At 48.4% G+C, this 19089-nt stretch overlaps 1 protein-coding gene across 10 annotated transcripts in view; it reads left to right on the top strand.

The window, feature by feature from the left end:
* Positions 1–19089, top strand: part of TNK2 (tyrosine kinase non receptor 2) — a 115546-nt gene that overhangs the window by 32112 nt on the left and 64345 nt on the right. The window contains exon 1 of one of the 10 annotated variants that reach the window (XM_083739257.1): positions 11981–12692. The exons of 8 other annotated variants lie outside the window; for them this stretch is intronic. In XM_083739257.1, coding sequence (XP_083595383.1) covers positions 12543–12692 — 150 coding nt within the window. In that variant the 5' untranslated portion in view covers positions 11981–12542. Of the gene's footprint in view, positions 1–11980; positions 12693–19089 lie in introns of those variants that run through there. One more of the 10 variants, XM_083739256.1, reaches the window with a different exon arrangement.

The raw sequence follows: 19089 nt of genomic DNA, 5'->3' as shown, positions 1-19089 counted from the left end.
AGTCAGCTAAGTACATTTAGAAGCCCACACAGTGCCAACTCCCTCAGCCCCCAGTCCTTCCTTAAAAGACATTTGTGAAGACTCAGCCTTAATCGCTCCCACTACTGAAGCATGTGTAAATGCATCTACTCATATTCACCCTCTGTTATTCACTCCTGCCTCATTTCCCGTCCTCCCCACACTCTCTCAATGATTCAAATTGTACTCTGAGAAGAGGGACTGGCTGTAAACCGCTCTGAAAATTTGTAGCTCTATGAGGGGAATAGAGGCCTCCTATCTAGCCTTTTAGGGACATGGGTGACAGTGTGGGTTAAACCACAGAGCCTAGGACTTGCCGATCAGAAGGTCGGTGGTTCGAATCCCTGCGACAGAGTGAGCTCCCATTGCTCGGTCCCTGCTCCTGCCAACCTAGCAGTTGAAAAGCACATCAAAGTGCAAGTAGATAAATAGGTACCACTCCGACGGGAAGGTAAACGGTGTTTCCGTGTGCTGCTCTGGTTCGCCATAAGTGGCTTAGTCATGCTGGCCACATGACCCAGAAGCTGTACGCCGGCTCCCTCGGACTATAGAGCGAGATGAGCACCGCAATCTCAGAGTCGGCCACGACTGCACCCAATGGTCAGGGGTCCCTTTACCTTTATCTATCTAGCCTTTGCACCCTTTACAAACTACAACTCCCAAAAGTCTTTGGGGGAAGCCATGACTGTTTAAAGTGGTATCACAGGGCTTTAAATGTGTGGTGTTAGAGTGTTGGACTTGGACCTGGGAGAGCAGGGTTCGAATCCCCATTCAGACACAAAGCTCACCAGGTGATTGGGAGGCGGGCAGCGACTGTCTCTCATCCTGGCCTTCCTCACAGGGGTGTCGTGAGGATTAAATGAGGAGGGGGAAAATCATGCATGCCACCTCGAGCTCCCTGGGGGAGAAAAAAGGTGGGATACAAATGCAATGGAATAAATAAAACAATGATGTCATGCAGATGTGTCTTCCCAAACCTGGGGCCTGCCAGATGTTTTGGGATGCAGTTCCCAAATGCCCCAGTCAGCACAGCTGTATTTCAATCGATAATATTTACGCACCTTTTTAGTGGCACTCCTGTGATTTAATTACACGAGATAAAACAATTTAAAATCCACCTTTCATCCGTATAGATCCTAATTTTATTTGCTTGCCAGCTTTCCACAGTTCAGACCATGCTCAAGGTGGCTCACAACATGAAAAAGCACCCCTCCTGCAACGTAACGACATTACTTATAAACAAAAAATGAAACACTAAAAAATACTTTCACAGAATTTTCCCCCATGCTTCCCCACATCGCTGAGCCTTGTCTGGCGGTTCCCTCCCTGCGAGAAGCCAAGTTACAGGGAACCAGGCAGAGGGCCTTCTCGGTAGTGGCACCTGCCCTGTGGAACGCCCTCCCACCAAATGTCAAAGAGAAAAATAACTACCAAACTTTTAGAAGACATCTGAAGGCAGCCCTGTTTAGGGAAGCTTTTAATGGTTAAAAGGTTATTGCATTTTAGTGTTCTGTTGGAAGCCGCCCAGAGTGGCTGGGGGGACCCAGCCAGATGGGCGGGGTATAAATTATTATTATTATTATTATTATTATTATTATTATTATTATCATCATCATCATCATCATCATCATCATCATCTCCTTGTGCACAGCTGCATTCGGTTTTGCATCCCTTCAGCCACACATCCCTCCTCCTCTCTTGTGCTTTCGCTCTGCCCCTGAGTTTGCGGCCGCCGACTCCCGGTGGTATGAAATCCTGCTTTTGAAAAAGAATTGGACCTGGATCCAAATTTGCCCAGAGGAACTCTGTCTGGTCTGCAATTATGCCAGAGCGATGGCAAGGGCTCCGAGACCAAGCACATGCTTTCATTCCGGGGGGTTGGGCTAGATGACCCTCGGGGTCCCATCCACCCCGACAATTCTTGTGATTCAATCCCTGGACTCTGCAGTTTAAATAGCTCTTGGGTAGCAGAGGTGGAAAAACCTGGTGTGGAACCTGATGCCCTCCAGATGTTATTGGACCCCAACTCCCATAATTCCCAGGCAGGATGAACAATGTCTCAGGGAATTATGGGTGTTGTAGTCCGGAAGGCTGCAGCTCCTTTTTTTCTCTCTCACACACACACTTGGCTTTAAACCCTGGAGAGCTGCTGCCAGTCCGAGCAGGTAACACTGCTCTGGAGGGACCAGGGGCAGGTTCCTGTGCTCAGTCCAAGGCCAAGGGGTCAGGCACGGACCTTTGGCAATCCCGACTGACTCAACAGAAGAACGCAGCCCCAAAGCGGACATGTGGGCTGGTTAGTCCGGATTGTCTTTTTAGAAGAAGTGTAAACAGATCAATTGGGGGGAACAGGACCGTCCAGATTCCAAAGTAGTTGACGATCGGAGGGGAAATGGCTGTGCTGTTGATGTTCAGCAAGGGCAATGGAGAGAGAAAGTGCATTTTGGATAGGGGCCACATGCAGGTAAGTAGACATATTCCTATAAACCGGAGAGAGGGGGGGGTGTCTTTGATTTTCACCTTTCCCCCTTTTGCTCTCAGATGCCTTTTTAAGAAAGAAAGCCTGTCTCGCTTATCCAGATCTCGTAGGTCGTTGTGTTTGGGGTTGAGAGAATCCGTTCCTTCAGCTCAGATTGGTTGGTGGCAGAGGTGGCCCGGCCCTGGAGGGGGACGAGCTGAGTCAGTGGCCTCGGGGGGCTCAGAAAACAGGCACCAATATGGGGGGCAGCCTGGGACACAAACGGATCAGACCTCGGAGGCCAAACGGCCTGCTCTTCTTATTCAGCTCTGGTTTGCTGGGGCTCAGGCACGGGACTTTCTTACTGGTTCATGCCCTGTCTCTGTTACTGGGAAGGAGGGTACCATCTATGCTGAGCAAGTTCTGGTGGATTTGGTGGTCTCTGCCAGGGGATGTTCACCAGGCGGTGCCAGGGGTGAGGAGGGCATCGAAATGTGGTTCAGCTGATTTGCTCTGCATGGGCAGGGGTCTCCTCTTGGTGGAGACGCCATCTGGATTCTGCGATTCCACAACTGCGGGTTTGTTGTTGTTTAGTCGTTTAGTCGTGTCCGCCTCTTTGTGACCCCCTGGACCAGAGCATGCCAGGCCCTCCTGTCTTCCACTGCCTCCTGCAGTTTGGTCAAACTCATGCTGGTAGCTTCGAGAACACTATCCAGCCATCTCATCCTCTGTCGTCCCCTTCTCCTTGTGCCCTCCATCTTTCCAAACATCAGGGTCTTTTCCAGGGAGCCTTCTCTTCTCATGAGGTGGCCAAAGTCTTGGAGCCTCAGCTTCAGGATCTGTCCTTCCAGTGAGCACTCAGGGCTGATTTCCTTCAGAATGGAGAGGTTGGATCTTCCATGGGACTCTCAAGAGTCTCCTCCAGCACCAGAATTCAAAAGCATCCATTCTTTAGCGATCAGCCTTCTTGATGGTCCAGCTCTCACTTCCATACATCACTACTGGGAAAACCAGAGCTTTAACTATATGGACCTTTGTTGGCAAGGTGATGTCTCTGCTTTTTAAGATGCTAGACAGATAGACAGACAACTGCAGGTTTACAATCAACCATCTGGCTGACCCCTGAGAGAACAGGATGCTGGACTAGGTAGGCCTCATTCAGAAGGCTTTTCTTCTGTTCTGGACCCTGGGAATCTAGACGCAGGATTGCATCCTGGGAGAGATTTCCCAAACCAGCTTATTCCAGCTGCTATTGTTTTGGAGGAAACTTCGCGTCTCGTAGCACAGATTTATTTATTGAATTGTTGCATTTAGAACCCACAGTTTTTCTCCATGGAGCTCAATGTGGCATACATGGTTCCCACCCCCAATTTAATCCCCACAACAACCCTTAGAGGTTGGTTAATAATAATAATAATAATAATAATAATAATAATAATTTATTATTTGTACCCCGCCCATCTGGCTGGGTCTCCCCAGCCACTCTGGGCGACTTCCAACGAAGATTAAAAATACATTAAAATGTCACACATTAAAAACTTCCCTAAAGCTGAGAGGCAGTGATTGGCCCAAGGCTACACCCAGTGAGTGGGGATTTGAACCCTGGTCTTCAAGCGCTTAGCACAACGCACTGACCATTACACCACATTGCCCCTGTGGAGCACGAGCTTTCGTTTAAAAACGAGCAAGTTTCTTGCCCTCGGGACTGGAAGGCGGGCTTGGGAAGGGGCGAGTGATTCCCTGTCGACATCTCAGAAAGAAAAATGGGAGTTGAGTAAGCTCTCCAGGGGTCAAAGTGCAAAGCAAGGGGTTGAACTAAATGACCTTTGGGAGTCCCTTTCGACTCTACAGTTCTGTGATTCTGTGGCGGTGCTTCAGTGCCTAGGAGACTCCTGTGGCGGTGTTCTTCATGGCTAGCAAAACTAGGATGATTTGTGCCAGGAAGTAAACCTAAAGAATCATGGCAAGAAAAATTGATGGACTGTGCAGAACTGACAAAACTGACATACAAGCTATGGGGCAAGGGTAACTGTGACTCTAAGGATGAATGGGAACCCTTTACAAAGTATCTGAAGACGCAACAAAGCGAACTGGACTCTTGGCTGGTTTTGAATAAACATTCACAAACTTTTTATTGATAATAATCAGCTAAATAGTTTGAGGATCGATACAACCGTGTAAGATGCAGAAAACAGCATTTTTAGAGAAATCAAAGACTGGAACTGAGGGAAGTCGGGGGGTGAGGGTTTTGTGTGGGAGGGAGAGGGAGGAAAAATGGGGGGGGAAACAAGGATTATATGTTTTTGGATAATATGTCTTGTTATAATTTTGAATAAAAATAATAATTAAAAAATGGAAGTAAACCTGTAAGGGGGGGAAAGGCCATTGCCAATGCTATAATTCCCAAGTTGGGCTGTACTGGACGCCCTTGGAGGACTTTGGCCATGCCTGGCACTGCCTGGCAAGCATCAAAAAAACCCCTGCCCGTCTCTTAGCTCTATAGCGTATGCAAATCAGGTCAGCGCTAATTGTTACCGCACGTGCCATTGAACCGGCCTCATCACTTTGTAATTGTGCACAGTGTAAGACTTGTTCATTCTCTCAAACTCTGCACATGTTCAGATTTCCCTTTGCCCATTCAGGACTAACTCCTCTAGAGAAGAACCTGGCCATCCTGGCCATTTCAGATTGATTTATTTCTTTTGAGATTTCAAGAGCAACTCTCTAGCTCTTAGCATGGAAAACCGGGCAGCGAATGTCTCTTGCAAAAGATCAAACTCCATTAGCAATGCATTATTTAAGGCGTTGATTTGCTCTCGCGAAAGGACAAACTCCATTCGTGATGCTCTGATCGCTCTCCCTGCAAATTAAAGAATTGTGAGGGGAGGATCAGAGCCCGTGGCTGGCGTTGAATGTCGGACTAGGACCTGGGAGACCCGAGTTCAAATTCTCACTCGGCCGTGAAACTTACTAGAGGATCTTGGGATGGTCAGTCACTCTCAGCCTATCCCACCTGGCAGGGTTGCTCTGGGGATAATTGAGGAGGAGGAAAACCATGCATATGAATGTGTGGGATATAAATGCAATAAATAATAATAACAACAATTATGAGCAGGGGGGCAGTGCTGAGAAAGACTCTGCCTGTAGATTGGTGCATGATTTGTGATTTTTAATCACAAAGCATGCCACTGCCAGCCTGCCTTAAAGCTCCTGCGGGATGGCGGCAGATGCAAAAATAGTTTGTTATTGTTATATTATTAATTATTATTAGTTGTTCTGTGATGACGATGATGATGATGATTTATTTATACCCCGCCCATCTGGCTGGGCTTCCCCAGCCACTCTGGGCAGCTTCCAACCAAATATTAAAATACAGTAATACATCAAACATTAAAAGCTTCCCTAAACAATTCCCTAAATTGATGCTTTCTCAATATTAATTGCGGCATTGCCACCTGGAGGGGGTGGACCCTAACTGCTACAAAAGTGGGACAACCTTCCTCTCCCCCTCCAAAACACTCGGGGTGTGAAAAGTTACAGGATTTCAGCAGCAAGTTTCGGAACGGACACAGATTGGTGTGTCCTGCCTGAAACTGTGGTAGGTGGAAACAATACTGAAAGTTGAATCATGTAGAAAACTGCCCTGATGAGCACAGATCATTTGGTTATTTATTTATTGCGTTTTAATTCCACCTTCTTTTTCCGGGAGCTCAATTCTCCGCCCGGCCACAAAGCTCCCTCGGTGACCTCTGGTATCGGTCACTTCCTCCCAGCCTAACCTACCTCACAGAGTTGTTGTATTAAATGAGGAGGGGGAGTGCTGCGTACACCCCCTTGAGCTCTTTGGAGTGGATGTAAATGGAGTAAATAAATAAGGTGGTTCTCCTGCTCCTCATTGAATCTCCACAACACCCCTGCGAGGTAGACTGGCCTGAGAGCGTTTGACCGCCCCAAGGTCACCCAGTGAGCTCCATGGCTGCGTGGAGATTTGAACCCTGGTCTCTCCCAGGTCCTGGTCTGACGGTCATAACAGCTGCACCATGTTGGCTGTCGTCATGGCTGCACAATAAAAAGGACATTTAGAGGGGACCTTAATTGTGATGATTTTTAACAACAACCCATCCACTTCTGGCTGAAAATCTTAAACTTCTCACAAGGCTGATTCCCCTCCCTCTCTGCCCGATTCATTTGTGGTAGGAGCCCAAAGCAGTATCTTAGAAAAGGCAAAGAGACTGATATTGAGATGGACCATTGGCCCATCTACTTCAGTGCTGCTTGCACTGGCTGGCAGCAGCTCTTGTTGTTGTTGTTTAGTCGTTTAGTCGTGTCTGACTCTTCGTGACTCCCTGGACCAGAGCACACCAGGCACTCCTGTCTTCCACTGCCTCCCTCATGCTGGTAGCTTCGAGAACACTGTCCAGCCATCTCGTCCTCTGTCATCCCCTTCTCCTTGTGCCCTCCATCTTTCCCAACATCAGGGTCTTTTCCAGGGAGTCTTCTCTTCTCATGAGGTGGCCAAAGTATTGGAGCCTCAGCTTCAGGATCTGTCCTTCCAGTCAGCACTCAGGGCTGATTTCCTTCAGAATGGATATGTTTGATCTTCTTGCAGTCCATGGGACTCTCAAGAGTCTCCTCCAGCACCAGAATTCAAAAGCATCCATTCTTCGGCGATCAGCCTTCTTGATGGTCCAGCTCTCACTTCCATACATCACTACTGGGAAAACCATAGCTTTTACTATACGGATTTTTGTTGGCAAGGTGATGTCTCTGCTTTTTAAGATGCTGTCTAGGTTTGTCATTGCTTTTCTCCCAAGAAGCAGGCGTCTTTTAATTTCATGGCTGCTGTCACCATCTGCAGTGATCATTGAGCCCAAGAAAGTAAAATCTCTCACTGTCTCCATTTCTTCCCCTTCTATTTCCCAGCTCTCCAGGGAGTCTTTTCTTGGCTATCAAGAGATGACGCCGGGGATCGAAGCTGGGAACCTTCTGCATGCCAACCACACGCTCTCGCGCTGAGCGATGGGTCTTTGCAAGGACGGTTCTGCATAGTTGGGGAAAGGGGGCAAGAGGTTGGGGCAAGGATTCCTCTCCCCAGTTCCCTGCTTCTGGCGCAGTTCCCCAGCCTTGTTCAAAACTGTTTGTGGGGCTGAGCCCTGCACGGGAGGCTGCAAAAAATTAGAGGGAGGGAAAACTGAGTCGTGGCACGGATTCAGGACACATGCGGGAGAGTACTCCTTCGCACGATACACTTAAACGGCAGGGTTTGCTGCCACCAGATGTGGCAGCAGACTCTGGCTTGAAAATGGGATTAAAGAAGTCTACAGACGAGGAGAGGTCTGGCAACAGCTGGTAGATATAGGAAGCCTTTGCATTCGGGATGAAGACATTCAATACAGAGCTAGGCCACTGGCCCATAGAGCCTATTGCAGCCTCTTCTGGCTGGCAGCATCTCTCCCGAGGGCCGCTTTGCCTATGCTCTTGTAACCTCTAGGTTAGATGACTGCAGCACATTATACGTAGGGCTGCCTCTGAAGGATGGTATGGAAACATCAGCTGGTGCAGAATTTGGCAGCCAAATTGTCACCAGGGCAAGACAGTTTTCGCATATTACTCTGATCCTGGCTCAGCTCCACTGGCTGCCCATTAGTTTCTGGGCCCAATATGAACTGACCCAGGCTTTAGGATCTTTATCTGAGGTCCTTCTTTGTGTGCCTCCTTCACTAGACATCTGAAAGGCGGCAACACAAGAACAGGGCCTTTTCTTCAGTGGCTCCCCATTCGTGGGATGCCTCTCCCCAGGGAGGTTTGCCTGGTACCCTCCTTGTATATTTTTAGATGCCGGGTGAAAACATCCCTCCTCAGCCTGGATAGCTCAGATAGTTAGAGCATGGTGCTGATAATTCCAAGGTTGTGGGTTCGATCCCCGTATGGGACAACTGCAAATTCCTGCATTGCAGGGGGTTGGACTAGATGACCCTCAGGGTCCCTTCCAACTCTACAATTCTACGGTGACCAGGCCTTTGACTGATTAATATTCCAAGACCTTTCAAATTTGTTTGCGGGGATGTGGTGGTCATTATTCTGTTTTGCTTTAACTATTTATTTTGTGCTCTTATCTTGTGGACGTCTCTGAGATCTTTGGGTGAAGGGGCAGGGTATGCATCTAACAAAGAAATAATAAATAGGTTCATTCTGCTACATCTCCAGTTAGGGCTGGATGAGGCCCCTGTCTGAAAGCTAGGGCAGTTGCTGCCAGTCCCTAGGACACGGGCAGACTCTGGCAATGTCTCTTCTGCGTGTGTGTTTCCGTCCCCGCTGCGCAAAGGGAAAGATGGCCCTGCCCACCCCTGCCATGTGGCCCCTATCAGGCTCCCCAGAAGAGAACATGGCCCTCGGGTTCTCCGTCTTTGGTGTAGGAAAATCCTGAGGTTGATGGTCCAATATCTCGGCATGATTTATTTATTTAATAAAATCTCTCCACCGCTTGATTGTTTAAAAACGCCCTCAAAGCAGCTTGCAAAAAATAAAATTAAAAAAACGAGACAATAAAATTATTAATAAAAGCAATTAAAATGTTCCAAAAAAAAAAAAAGAAGAAGTAATAAGCTAAAAGCACACCAGCGTTCTAGATACCTGGGTAGGCTTGTCGAAACAAAAATGTCTTTAGCAGGTGCTGAAAAGGGTACAGTGAAGGTGCCAGCCTGATATCAAGTGGCAGGGAGTTCCAAAGTGTAGATGCCACCAAGATGGATTTCTTATGGGTGTGGAGTATAAGACAGTTTCCTGCTACTCCCAGAGTTTCGGGGAGAGATCTTTGCCAGCTCTTCTGCCTGAGATTCCTTTTTAACTGAGGTTGCTTGCAATTGAACCCAATACCTGAGCTATGGAGAAGTAGCAGCAGAGGTTTGCTGGCCTTTGCACTTTGCTTGCGATCTTCGTGGAAGCACCTGGCTGCAGCCAATGAACCCTCCATCTGATCTGGCACAGTGCTTCTTACATTCCTAGTCCAGTTTTGGGGTCAATAAGGACTCCCTGATTCATTTTGAAACTGGCTAAGGAACAGAGGAGAGCGTCAGGGGGTGGCCCTTCCTAGCTGCTTGTGGCTTGGCTCGCTGTCTCGAGTCACCTGAAACTCTTTCCATTGCAGGCCCCTGGTTGCACCTGCTGTTTTGACGTGAGAGGAAGGCAGCCTACGGATCCTATGCAAGTCTGCAATTTGATCAGAAGCCAGCTGCAAAAATAAGCTTTCCCCTCAATCTTTCTGCATGGCTCCCCCCCCCTTTCCTTTTCAACAAAAATGCATACTTTTTTGCAAAGTGCGATGCTTCAAACGGCACTTGGTGCTTTTTATTATTATTATTATTAACTGCCTTGAAAGCGTGGGAATCGTTCCAGGCGAATTGGTAAACAGGAAGGCAAGCCTCCCATACCCCCCCCCCCGGGATTTTGCTAACACCCCCCCCCCGAAAAAACCAAAACCTGTTGTTTCTCTCTCCCTCCTCACGCCTTCAGCATCCCTCTGCAGAGAAAATGTTTAGCTCCAGATCCGGCCAGCTGTTCTCCTTGGGGATGTGCTGGAAGACAAGAAAGCAGTGTTAAGGAGCCAGGGCACCGCAAAGGTCGCACTGTTTTCCTCCTGTTTTCCTCCCCGCTTGGACGAGGGACAAGACCCTAGCGCTGGAGGAAGCTCCCTGCTCCTTCGCCTCCCCCCGCAGCCATCTGTCAGGTGCACAGGCTGGGAAGCCTTAAAGAAAGGGCTCTGCCCCATCCCCAGCAGGCCCAAGGGGGCTTTGGGGCAGGATGAGACCCTTCCCACATCATTCCCCTGCGGCAGGCCTGGGAAGCAGTTTTGCAGAGGAGGCGACTTCGCTGTTTCCTGCAGTTCCAGGTCTCTCGCATCCCCAGCGTTTTTCCAGGCCTGCCGTCAAATTATCCCCTGTAAATAGTGGCTTTTGCCGCTGAGGACATTCCTCCCGGTTTGGCACTTTCTTATGCTCCAGGCTCAAATTAGGTGGGTTTTTTTTGGGGGGGGGTTGTACACACTGGAGTAGGAGAGGAAAAACAAAGACTGACATTTTTGCATCAGCCCCAAATTCGACACCAAGGAAAGCGTTAACTGCAAATTAGGACAACGAAGGACGCTTCTCCATTTTTGTCCAGTTCTGGGAATCACAGTTTATTGGCAAAGTAGAATGTGTGCAGAGAGGGGCGGCCAAGATGATCAAGGGTCTGGAAATGAAGCCGTATAAGGAACTGTTGAGGGAACTGGGGGCGTTTGGAGAAAAGAAGACTGAGAATTCAGATACAGTCATACCTTGGGTTACAGCTACCTCAGCTTGCGTTTTTTCGGGTTATGCACCCGCCGAAACCCGGAAGTACAAGAACGGGTTATTTCTGGGTTTCGGCGGTCACGCATGTGCAGAAGCGCTAAATTGTGCTTTGTGCATATGCAGAAGCACCGAATTGCAACCCGCATAGACGCACCGCTGTGGGTTGCGAACGCGCATCCCGCACGGATCACGTTTGCAACCCGAGCGTCCACTGTATTTGAAGATACAATAGGTAAAGGGACCTGTGACAGTTAAGTCCAGTCGCGGACGACTCTGGGGTTGTGGTGCTCATCTCGCTTTATTGGCCAAGGGAGCCAGCGTACAGCTTCCGGGTCATGTGGCCAGCATGACTAAGCCACTTCTGGCGAACCAGAGCAGCACACAGAAACGCCGTTTACCTTCCCGCTGGAGCAGTACCTATATTTCTACTTGCACTTTGACGTGCTTTGGAACTGCTAGGTGGGCAGGAGCAGGGACTGAGCAACGGGAGCTCACCCTGTCGCGGGGATTCAAACCGTCAACTTTCTGATCAGCAAGTCCTAGGCTCTGTGGAAGGGCAGTCACATGGAAAAGGGGGCAAGCTTCTTTTCTCCTGCTCCGGATGGCAGGACTCGAACCGACGGATTCAGAGACGAGAAAGGAGATTCCGACTAAACATAAGGAAGAACTTTCAGATGGTGAGAGCCATCTGACTGCGGAGCAGACTCCCTCGAAAGCTGGTGGACTCTCCATCATTGGATGTTTTTAAACAGCTTGGATAACCATCTGCCAGGGATTCTTTAGCTGTGATTCCTGCATTTCAGGGGGTTGGACTAGATGGCCCCTGGGGGTCCCTGGCATCTCCGCAGTTCTGTGATAATGTTGCCGGGAAACCTGGGTACCCCAGGATGCTCCCTGGCCAGCAAGGTCTGCCAGCAAGGTCTGAGCCAGACGGCTGGAGGAGAGCCTGAGAAGCGATTTGAAATCCCAGGCAGAGGCCCACAGGAAATTGCCTCTCCAGCCCACAGTTAAAGCTGACCTCTTGGCAGCCGGTCAAACTGCGTTCCCTGCGAATACCATAGAGTCTCTGTTCCAGGCTAGCGGGCAGGCGAGGGAGAGATCCCCTTGGGACCGGCCAGAGAGGAGGAAAGGGGAGGAGAGGAGAAAGAAAACAAGCATGCGCGATTGCAGGCGCAGCACGCACCAGACTCAACAGTGTCCTGTTGTGGAGAGCTGCACAACAAACTCCCTCTGCCCTGGCTGCCCAGAGAAACCCAGATCCCAGACCTGTCAGGGTTCGGATAACTTTCGGATGCTGGGAAGTTGGAGCCTGAGCTGGTTTGCTGCCTCTTCTTAGCACCAGAAGCTGAGCATGGAGATTTCAGGCAGGCTGGCACAGGCAGTTTTGACACCTACGACCCTTGCTGAAATCTCCGCTTGGTTTTTCCTGGGAAGACACCAAGGCAGCGTGGAGGATGCCTTCCCCCAAAAGGTCAGACGCCTCTGAAATTGACTGCCTGGGACTGCATCAATCTCCGTCATCCACAGAAAACCTTCGGATTTCTCCTTGGGCGCATGCAAGTGTTCCCTGAAGCATCTTGAGGACCCTGGATTGATGGATGCCTTTGCCCTCCAATGGAGTCTGCCTTGGTTGAAGTGTGGTGCAACTCTGGTGGTTTGGGGGACTTTTGCTAGCCGCTGACAGTGCAAGGATCCTGCTGCAGCCTCTGGGAAGCCCCCACCCCCTTCTCCTGTTTATGTTGTGGGTCCCTTTCCCAAAGGTGCGTCGGTCATATCAAGACAAGAGGAAGGCTGACAGAGAGCATCCTCTCTGGGTAGCAGAGATGCGACGCTTTGAGGCTCTGCGCCGCTCCTTCCCATTTCTGGCCCGCTTCCGCATGTACACGGTAAGAGAACGATGCGCGCAGACCCGTTTGCAACGAGGAAATGCCCTGCCTCCTCTCCCTTTCGGCGTTGGTCTTCCCCTGCTGCTTTCTACGCGAGCGCGCAGCCTGGCTGGCTTACTAGAGCCACCTCTTTAGCTGCTTGCTCTGTAGGTGCCGTTCCGCTACGCTATGGTCTGGGTTACGGAGGTACATCTCCGGGAAGCTGAAGCAAGGATAGTCCTGCTTTACTTTGGGGTAGGAGGGTGGGTAGGGAACTTGCGGCCTTTCAGCAGGCAGCAGGGCCAGTATTCTGGGATGGCAGGAGCTGGAGTTCAGCAACACCAGGGGCCCCAAAAGGTAGCCACCCCTGGTCTAGAGACAATGCATAAACCCTGCAGCGGTGGCGCACAGCAGAAAGCGTGTCAGAATCTGGACAAAAGGGACCTGGCTTTTAAATCCTTTCTCAATCATAAACTCACTGGAAAAGTAAAAAATAAATAAAAAAAATTCCTTCCAGTAGCACCTTAAAGACCAACTAAGTTAGTTCTAGGTATGAGCTTTCGTGTGCATGCACACTTCTTCAGATACCTGAAGAAGTGTGCATGATACCAGAAGATATCTGAAGAAGTGTGCATGCACACGAAAGCTCATACCTAGAACTAACTTAGTTGGTCTTTAAGGTGCTACTGGAAGGAATTTTTTTATTTTGTTTTGACTATGGCAGACCAACACGGCTACCTATCTGTCACAGGAAAAGCTCCTTGCAAGTTTTTTTCTCTGTTGGCCTCAGTTTCCCATCCATGCAGTGTTGGGGGGAAACCGTGGTCCTAATTCGTGTGACATCAACACAGACGCGGCAGCTCATCGCATTCCTTCCTTTCCAGGTTCCAGCTTTTTGCTCTTCTGAATTTTGTCGGCAAAAAGGGGTTCCCTTTTGCTGCATGCCAGCTTCTAAACTTTCTTCTCCGTTGTTTGTGCTGTGAGAAGCAGATTTCAAAACTGTAACCCTAAACAGGCTTCCCCTAAGGGAAAGACACCTCTGTGGGAACGCAAACTAAAGGATTACGTAGTTAGCCTGTACATGGTGCTTTTGAGTGCTCAGAACGCTCCACATACATTGGCAGAGATCTTTACTACAACCCTGCAAGGCGAGCCGCTGTCCTTAGTGCCATAATGAGGATTTTGGAGAGGTGTGATTCAAATCCAGAGCATTAGCTCAGCACAAGCTTTTGCATGTCTACTCAGAAGCAACTCCCACTGATTTCAGCTGGGCTTACTTCCAGGAAGGTGTACATAGGATTGCAGCCTCTGGTCCTGTAGACACTTACTTGGGAGTAAGTCCGATTGAAATCACTGGGCTTTACTTCTGAGTAGACATGTCCTGGACTGCCCTCTATCTTAGCCACTGCTACCTCACCTGTCACGGACTTGACCTGTCGGAGAGATGGTGGAACAGTCAGATGGGTGGCAATAATAATAATAATAATAATAATAATAATAATATCAGCTTTGCATGCAGAAGGTCTCAGATTCAGTCTGTTCTGAGAACCTTAGAGAGACGCTGCCAGCCAGTGTAGACAATATTACACTATATGGACCAATGTTTGGGCTCAGGATAAGGCAGTTTCATTACTCCAACAGTAGCTGCCATGTTGCAACTTTGTCTAAGCTGTGCAGTTTATGATAATAATTCTACAGGGATAAGGAGTCCAGGGGAAGTTTGCATACTTTGAACAGGGCCAGACAGGGTTACTATTTTATTATTACTACATTTGTATCCCATTTTTATTTCGTTTCACTTTTGATTTGTCTATCACCTTTCCATATTGCTATACACAAGGCGGTTTGCAAGCTGGAGAAGCAACAAAGTTCACACACCGTATAACCATCTGACTCAGTACAAAGAATTCATAATAAAAACATAACTTAAGAATGAACAACTCGTATCAGATAAAGTAATATTCAACAATCTATTAGAACAGCACACAATACAATTAAATACCACGAGATAATAACCGAACAGAAATCCTTTCTTAACAATTTCAAGAAGTAATTAGATTCAGGTAGGTAGCCGTGTTGGGACGCAGGTGGCGCTGTGGGTTAAAGCCTCAGCGCCTAGGACTTGCCGATCAAAAGGTCGGAGGTTCGAATCCCTGCGGCGGGGTGTGCTCCCGCTGCTCGGTCCCAGCGTCTGCCAACCTAGCAGTTCGAAAGCACCTCCGGGTGCAAGTAGATAAATAGGGACCGCTTACCAGCGGGAAGGTAAACGGCGTTTCCGTGTGCGGCTCTGGCTCGCCAGAGCAGCGATGTCACGCTGGCCACGTGACCCGGAAGTGTCTCCGGACAGCGCTGGCCCCTGGCCTCTTGAGTGAGATGGGCGCACAACCCCAGAGTCTGGCAAGACTGGCCCGTACGGGCAGGGGTACCTTTACCTTTACCTTTAGGTAGCCGTGTTGGTCTGACACAGTCGAAATAAATTAAAATATTAAAATATTAAAATATTGTCCAGTAGCACCTTAGAGACCAACTAAGTTTGTTCTGGAAAATAATTACTAAACGATAATCAAGAGAAATAACATCAACACACGATGCATAAAACACCACAGAACAAAACCACATGAAAGGATCAAATTGCGAAACAAAGAATCATAGCGTTAATAAAAATAATAATAAAATTTTATTTTATTTATCCCACCCTCCCCAGCCAAAGCCAGGCTTAAGAGTGGCTAACAACAATAAAAGTAACACAGCATCCTAAAATCAATTCATTTTAAAAGTTGGGACGGGTCATCTAGTCCAACCCGCTGCAACGCAGGAACAACTCCAAGGAGTTTAAGGTGGCCTGCATACTTCTCCTCTCGTTTTTATCCTCACAGCAACCCTGTGAGGTACATTAGGCTGAGAGGCAGGGACTGTCTCCAGGTGGCTCAGTCAGTTTCCTGGCCGAGTAAGGATTTGAACCCGGGTCTCCCGCCCTGTCCCAATTGCACCAGGCTGCCTCTCAAATAGTCTCCAAACTTGAATTCTTCTTGACCAGAAACTGCAACTCTCTCTTTCCCTTCTTGCAAAAGGGACGTCCACTTTCTCCCACTGGACGCAGCCCCAAATATTTTTAGCCCGGCCTGCGCCACAGAGGATCTGTCTTGTCGTGTGGAAGCTTGAAGTGGCTGCAGTCCAAGAATACCAAGGCAGACTCTCCTTCCCCACCCCACTCTGTCTGGGGAAGCAGGGAGGTTCTTGGGAAAGGCGAGCCAGGAAGGCAGGGAGGGGGGCAGAAAAGAATTGGCATGGCTGCGGGAGGCCCATTGGATTGCAAACACACAAGTTTGTTGCTTTTGTGGGCTGCCTTCCTTTATATCCTCCTTTTCGCTAGACTAGAGGCATCTGAGGACGGTCGCTATTTTCAGGTGGGATTCAAGAACAGGCTTGCAACTTCAGGTCCTGCCATCAAAGAGGGTTTGTGGCACCTGGGCTGCTACCCCCCAATTGTTTTTGCAGTAAGGGAAGTTATTCCGCTGGGGTAGCTCATAGAATCCTAGAGTTGGAAGAGACCACAAGGGCCATTGAGTCCAACCCCTTGCCAAGCAGGAAACACCATCAGAGCACTCCTGACATATGGTTGTCAAGCCTCTGCTTAAAGACCTCCAAAGAAGGAGACTCCACCACACTCCTGGGCAGCAAATTCCACTGTCAAACAGCTCTTACTGTCAGGAAGTTCTTCCTAATGTTTAGGTGGAATCTTCTTTCTTGTAGTTTGGAACCATTGCTCCGTGTCCGCTTCTCTGGAGCAGCAGAAAACAACCTTTCTCCCTCCTCTATGTGACATCCTTTTATATATTTGAACATGGCTATCATATCACCCCTTAACCTCCTCTTCTCCAGGCTAAACATGCCCAGCTCCCTTAGCCGTTCCTCATAAGGCATCGTTTCCAGGCCTTTGACCATTTTGGTTGCCCTCCTCTGGACACGTTCCAGTTTGTCAGTGTCCTTCTTGAACTGGACACAGTCGGCAGAGCACGAGACTCTTTCTTTATATGTATATATCAATTTATATTAATTTTCAGCGTATCATTTTCAACAGTAGTTAAACATATTTTGACATCTTCTACAATTTTTTTGACTTCCATCAATCTCATCTGAAATTTTTCCAATCTAATCTCTAAATATACTTTTCCCACTTCTTCAATTAATTCATAACTAATATCACTGTTCTTTCTCTAATTTGCAATGCTTCATAGATTTCTTCTTACACAGCTTCTTGTAGTCCTTCTAGCATAATTTGTTGGTTACAGTTGCTCTTCAAATAGTTCATATATTTCTTCCAATCTTCTGTAAATCTCTGTTCCCGCAGCTTTCGAATCCTTCCTGTCATTTTGTCCAATTCGGCATAGTCCATTAATTTTGTTTGCCATTCTTCTTTCGTCGGCATCTCCTCTTGTTTCCCATTTCTGGGCGGCAGAGCATGAGACTCTTAATCTCAGGGTCGTGGGTTTGAGCCCCACGTTGGGCGAAATATTCTTGCATTCCTGGGGGGTGGACCAGATGCCCCTGTGGTCACTTCCAATTCTACAATTCAAGGCAGAAATGTGCTGTGTGACAGTGATTGCTTTGATGCAGTCGCACAATCGAATCGGAAAGGATGCTCACAAAGAGGTCTGGAGGCAGCCAGAGATATATGCCTTATGGTCTCATCCTCATGGCTGTAAGTACTTTTGCAGGGGCTTGTAAAACAGCGCTTGTAAAATCTATAGCACAATTGGAGTCCCAGGTAAGCGAGCAGCTGGGTGTCTGCCTCCCCAAAGGTGCCGTGGAAAGAGGTGGAACTGGAACCCAAGGCAGCCAATAGGTTCATAGGGAAAACGTCTCTGCAGCTGAATTAGGTCTTTTTCTCCTATCCGGCCAAGTGGAGAAGAGGCTGTCTGAGCTCTTGTGCTCGAATCCTTGCAGGTTTCTTGTAGGCATCTTGGTTGGCCTCTGTGAGAACAGGATGATGGACTAGAGGGGCCATTGGCCGGATCCAGCAGACTCTTACGAATTCTCTCATGTTCTTGTGGTGTCTTTGCAGCTCTTGTCTTTGCCCCAAAGACCCTCCAGTTATGTTTGCTGCAACCGACTTAGGCTGTACGTTATTATTATTATTATTATTATTATTATTATTACAGTGGCACCTCGGGTTAGGAACTTAATTTGTTCCGGAGGTCCGTTCTTAACTTGAAACTGTTCTTAACCTGAAGCACCACTTTAGCTAATGGGGCCTCTCGCTGCTGCTGCGCCGCCGCCACACGATTTCTGTTCTCATCCTGGGGCAAAGTTCTTAATCTGAGGTACTATTTCTGGGTTGGCAGAGTCTGTAACCTGAAGCGTATGTAACCCAAGGTACCACTGTATTATTATTAGACAAAGTAATAATCTTAAATAAATAAAGGGGGAAAAGTGACCCCATCACTGAGACCATTCCATTGTAACTATCCAAGCTCCCAAAATTTCAACACCTCTTGCGATAATTTGACCCCTTTCCGTTTTAATAGTACAAATTCTACAAGCACCCTCCCTATCTCCTCAAAATCATTTTTTCCTGCATATTCCCCATCTTACCTTAATGGCACATATTAATTTATCATTAATAGCTGTATCCCACACCTCTTTATACCGTTCTTCCATTTTATATTCTGCTTGCCCCTTACACTTCCTAGCTACAGTGGTACCTCGGTTTACGAACAGCCCTGTTAACGAACTATTTGGTTTACGAACTCCACAAAATCAGAAGTTAGAGAACTTTACATCGGTCCAGCAACGGAAGCCAAACAGTGGAAGGGCACCGGCGGCGGGAGGCCTCATTAGGGAAAGCTCGCCTCGGTTTGAGAACGGTTTTGGTTTAAGAACGGACTTCCGGAACGGATCAAGTTCATAAACCAAGGTACCTGTATTACAATTCGTGCAGCTGTCAATAAATTTGTGAGCAAGTCTTTCATAGCCACCCCATCCTAAATTGAGGCCGTACATTTAAACCAGGGAGTTGGCATCACTCCCATTGAGTGCAATGGGATTTACTTCTGAGTCAACATGCACTCCATCCCTCCTGGCCTCCATCTCAGCACAGCGACAGAAAATAACCTCTGCATCCTCCTTGTGTCAATGGGTCCTTGGTCTCGGGCTGCGAAGGGCTCTCCACTCCAGCAGAGCGAGGGAGCACAGCTGGGATCAGAAAGCCAAACAAATGCCATTGTTGTTGCTTTCCCCTGAAATCGGGGCCAGATGTTTAACTGGGAGGGCAGTTTACCAGCGACTGGACAGCGAGCCAAGAACGGAGGGAGTAGCTTCGTTGCTCCGCTTGCAGATCAAGCCCAGATGGCCTTTTAAAAAGCAGAGCAGAGTGGAGATCCCACAACAGCGAGTCCTGTAAAAAGGAGATGCTACC

The sequence above is a fragment of the Podarcis gaigeae genome (assembly GCF_964106915.1).
Source record: "Podarcis gaigeae genome assembly, chromosome: 5".
Taxonomy (NCBI): domain Eukaryota; kingdom Metazoa; phylum Chordata; class Lepidosauria; order Squamata; family Lacertidae; genus Podarcis; species Podarcis gaigeae.
This window is presented reverse-complemented; position numbering and strand designations above follow the sequence as displayed.